At 46.7% G+C, this 4,889-nt stretch overlaps 1 protein-coding gene across 4 annotated transcripts in view; it reads left to right on the top strand.

Annotated features, from left to right (window-relative positions):
* LSMEM1 (leucine rich single-pass membrane protein 1) overlaps nucleotides 1-4,653 on the top strand; it is an 11,273-nt gene extending 6,620 nt beyond the window's left edge. For all 4 annotated transcript variants that reach the window (XM_007120027.3, XM_028489849.2, XM_028489847.2 and 1 more), the window contains 2 exons: nucleotides 200-328; nucleotides 4,073-4,653. In XM_007120027.3, coding sequence (XP_007120089.2) covers nucleotides 200-328; nucleotides 4,073-4,203 — 260 coding nt within the window. In that variant the 3' untranslated portion in view covers nucleotides 4,204-4,653. The remainder of the gene's footprint in view (nucleotides 1-199; nucleotides 329-4,072) is intronic.
* Nucleotides 4,654-4,889: the final 236 nt, after the last annotated feature.

Here is a 4,889-nt window from a genome sequence, read left to right as displayed (position 1 = left end):
TCCGGACACGCAGGCTCAGCGGCCATGGCTCACGGGCCCAGCCGCTCCGCGGCATGTGGGATCTTCCCGGACCGGGGCATGAACCCCTGTCCCCTGCATCGTCAGGTGGACTCTCAACCACTGCGCCACCAAGGAAGCCCCTTTTTTTTTTTTTAATGCTGAGGAGTTTTTGTCTTTGTTGTTGTTTGTTTCACATTAGCTCTAGAGGAGAAAATCCCGGACATCGGCACTAACTCAGGAAATGGAAACCACAGTCTGTTTTTGGTGGGGCTGATCATCGTGCTGATTGTCAGCCTGGCACTGGTTTCCTTCGTGATATTTCTGATAGGTGAGTACCATCGACACACTTTTCATCACTGCTATGCACTTACTTTGTAGCTGGTTGTTTAGCTTTGCTCCGGTAACGAGGCAGTGCTTCCTGGCAGTCAGCGCTGCCACTGAAGGCTGAGGGGGCGTGAATGCCTAGGGTACCTGCTGCTCTGGGCCGGGTCGCTGGGGCACACATAAGCCCTCAGTGCCAGGAGTTCGCAAACATGGACATTAAATGTTTCTATAATGCTTTAATTTCTCACCTGGAGTCCCTAGCTGCCACATGGTAGGCAGCTTATTCTAGCTAACTCGGGGTTTTCTTCATCCAACACACGGGTTCTTCATGAACTCAGGTCTATAATTTTCAGTCACAGTCAGGTTCACTCCCTCTTGCAGGTTCCCTCGCTTCCCTGAAATCCATGAGAAGCACTAATTGGGCTTCTGCCAGGGCCCAGAGGCAGTGCTGGGATGGGAGGAGACTGCTCCTGTCTGACAGACACCGCCCAGGCTGGCGTCCTGCCTGCCCTTGGCCTGGGCCCTGCGTGTCGGCCCTTGAGTGGTGACCCAGGCTTTCCCACACAGCCCCTCAGCCAAGAGATCCCCTGAGGTCTCAGTGCCACTCTCCTCTCTGCCTCAGGTGGGCGAGGGGTGCTGTCCATCCTGAGGCATGTTGCCCTTTCAGGAAAGCCCACCAGCATCCTCTCTGAGCTGTCCCCTGCAGACCACCATCTGGAGTTACTTCAGTCCCCTCCCACCCCTCTTAAGAGTGGACGGAGCCTGAGAGAAGGAGTCACGCTTTATACCCTTTTGCCTGGATCCACCACACTGTCATTTCTTCTGCCCTGCAGGCCTTGTAGCCTTCAGAACTCCTAAATGAGAGGTGGACCCCATGCCTCTATTTCAAATTCATTCAGGATCAGTGGAGGTAGCAGTGGTCGTGATGGGAAGTGAGCAGAGGGCCTGACTCTTACTTACAGCTTCTAACCCCTTTTCCTCCCCAAAACTTCGTCTCCCTTCCAGCTTAAAGCTCTTTTCCTGGTATAGGTTTCAGAGCTGGTGCGAAGGCGTGATGCTTAATTGCTTCTTTGTCACCCTGCTGATGCCCTTTTGCACTTAGAAGCTACCGTGTGAACCCTCCTTACAATAATGGTGCCCTTGCGTGTGATCATTCTTGGGAGGAGGGTTGGCCCTGAACCTGCAGGAAAGAGCACGTGCGTTACTCTTCTGAAATGTGATACCACGTAAATTGATGCTCCAAATATCATCCTGCCTCACCTGCCCGGGAAATGACTGAGTTAAACTATTGAGAAATTTTAGGTATGCCTACCGACTTGGGAGCAACCCAAAGGGACTGCTGTTTTTTGTGGGAAAATAAGTAGTAAGATTTAGAGCAACGATAATTAAAAATGTTATGTATTGGGTGCCCACTCTGTCCCAGGCACTGTGCTAAGCATTTATGTCTGTCTGCTCACCACCTCATAACAACTCTATAGTGTAGGACCTATGGTTATTTTGGTTCTATCAATGCTGAAACTGAAGCTTAGAGAGATTAATTAATATGCCCAAGGCCAACAAACAATGGTGCCTAATCAGGGCTCAGAGACACCCCTGCCTGACATCAGAGACCATTCACTTTATCACCATATTTTACCCCCCTGTATGAATAGGATTTATTTTATGTTTGCTTCTAGTGTTTTATATTGAGGGCAAAGTCATATCAAGAAACAGCAAGAAGGGACTTCCCTGGCGGTCCAGTGGTTAAGACTTTGCCTTCCAATGCAGGGCGTGCGGGTTTGATCCCCGGTCGGGGAGCTAAGATCCCACATGCCTTGCGGCCAAAAAACCAAAACATAAACAGAAGCAATATTGTAACAAATTCAATAAAGACTTTTAAAAAAAATGGTCCACATCAAAAAAATCTTAGAAAATAAAAAAGAAAGAAAATGTGAATAAAGAAGAGTGTCTTTTTATTGGACAATTACTCTTTGCCAGACGCATTAAATTCATTATCTTAAGTCCTTACTCTACCCTTCAAGGTAGTGTCTAATATTTCTATTTACCGATAAAAGACTAAGGCCCAGAGAGTTTAACTCTCCACATTTATCCAGCTAGTCAGAAGCAGAACTGAGATTCATACCCTGAGCTGTCTGCCTCCAGACCTCCCTGGCCCTCCACTGCCTGTGTTGAAGTAATAATAAAGACTTCCTGTGGTTTTCAGATAAACCTTAGCCCAACCTAAGACCAGAGTTGGCACAGGCAGCTATAAATGAACTTGGCCTGCGCTCATCTTTAACAAGGAAACCTTTTTGCTCTCAGTGGGGTTCAGTGCAAATTTGTGTCATTTTAACTGAAGTGTAAGAACTTAAATTCTTTATAACCCTGACATTTTTATGCAAGATAAATAAGGCTATTTTATACTGATTACATTGAATAAACTGTTGGGCCTTATGTTTTTGTCACAATCTCTGTCCTAAAGAGGAATAACAGACAGCAAGGATAGGTTACTGTGGATGCCTACCTGCCTCTGTAGCAGTTTCCAGTGGCCAAGCAATGTAGATATGTGGGATGTGATTAAGTATTGCCTTAATTTAAAAAAGGGCTCTATGGTCAAATGAGTTTGAGAATTGCTGGGTTAGTAATACTTAAGGTATTTTATTTTACTTCTTGTGAATTTCCAAAAGGCAGGTCAGGCATGACTTTTCTCTAACGTTTTTGCATATAGAAACCTTTTTCTCTTTTGGAATTTAACTTGGAACCACTGTATTGTGGAACAGACTTAGTCCAACATGGTTGCTACTTCCTTCTGTGTTTGACTAACGTAGAAGGTTCCCAAGAGGGGAAGTATGTCACATGCTATGGATTTGTTTCACACTTTTTTCCAGAAGCAAGTGATATCTCTGCCTGGCTCTGCTCAAATAAAACCTTTCTGTCATGCCTTGGACCATAATTCATCCAACATAATTTTTCAGATATGGGGGAAAGGCAGCTTCTGGGCATCAGTTTGTCCCAAGCCTGGAAGGTGAGGCTCTAATACTTTCCCATGTTAGTTTTTGGCTAAACCCAGCAGCATGTTACCACCATCATTAGTTCCTGAAAGATATCTTGGAAAAAAACTTGCCTGCAATGGAAATGATAAGGAGCTCACACAATGAATACTGATTTTGTGCTGCTTTTCTTGGAAATTTTAACTCATAAGCAGACCTCAGAGTGTTCCATTCCCTGACTTACTCAGTAACCAGGGGTTCTATTTATTTTGGAAATATGGACTCTCTGCTCTCAGGGTGGTCTGAGGGGAATTATTATACATTCATTATGGGCTGGTAATTTAGAACCAGGAGAGCTGTGTATATCAAAGTAGTCTGGAACCCCAAATATCCCATCTCCCACATGTGGAGTGAAAAACCTTTTCTGAGAATGGGTCTCAAAATGAGACAACATAACAGTCACTTCTGTGGGGATAATCAGACGCTGGTGGTTTCCTTTGGTCGCTCACAGCAAAGTCTTTCTTAGCGAAAATCTGTGTGGAGTCTGCCAAAGGTAGTCAAGTCTTTCACCAAGAAGTCGTAAAAATAATTCACTTGATAGGTAGCTTCAGTCTTCATCAATTTCTCTTCTGGGCTTCTGGGCTGCGTGGGATACTGGAGCAGGGGATTTGCCAAGAGGGCCTCTCAGCTCTCAAGCCAAGCACCCCAACGGGGCTCTGATGAGTCCCGATGGAACACACTGGAAACCAGTGTAACACTGTCTGTTTTTCATTTTAAAGTTCAAACTGGCAACAAGATGGAAGATGTGTCAAGAAGACTAGCAGCTGAGGGAAAGGACATAGATGATCTTAAGAAAATCAACAGCATCATTGTAAAGCAACTCAACCAACTGGACTCTGAACAGAACTAAGGGAATGATCTTCCAAGAGCAGCTGCTAACACCTGAGCTTCTCGCTGTCCTGGGAGGGTACAGGGTTAAGAACCGACCAAGGGCATATCTGCAGTCAACAAAAGGCCAACTTTCCACTACAGGGATGGGAGCAGCTCCAAGGCAAGGGGGGCTGGGGACAGCCGCCAGAAGGGGGCTGATTTTGTGGTAGGGTCCTTCGGCTTTCATGGGGTTAAAGGTGGCTGGCATGGAAGAGAACCAACAGGAAACAAGAACGGGAATTTGCCTCTGTATGTACAGCTTCTTTTACGAAAGGAGCTTTGGCACCAGAGTAAGTTCACTGTGGCCAGTAAAATTCACGGCACCTCATGTAACTTTATGAACTCCCTCGAAAGCCTAAGGTATTCACTGAATTATTTGTGTTCACGGGAATCAGGTGATAACTCTTTGCAATAAAATAGATTCTGCTCAGGTGATTACACTTTGACTCATTTCTCCAGGGACGGGGGTGGGCGGCCTCCAAGCTAGGTGCCTACTGGTACTTGCTAATAGTAGTTCTGTGCCTGTGGTGGTGGGGGGGGTCAAAAGAGAGAGCCCCCGGGCTTCCCTTCCCTGGTGGCGCAGTGGCTGCGCGTCCGCCTGCCGATGCAGGGGAACCGGGTTCGCGCCCCGGTCTGGGAGGATCCCACATGCCGCGGAGCGGCTGG

This window comes from Physeter macrocephalus, chromosome 5 (genome assembly GCF_002837175.3).
Source record: "Physeter macrocephalus isolate SW-GA chromosome 5, ASM283717v5, whole genome shotgun sequence".
Classification (NCBI taxonomy): Eukaryota; Metazoa; Chordata; class Mammalia; order Artiodactyla; family Physeteridae; genus Physeter; species Physeter macrocephalus.
Note: the sequence above shows the minus strand (reverse complement) of the source record. Positions and strands in the feature narration are given on the sequence as shown.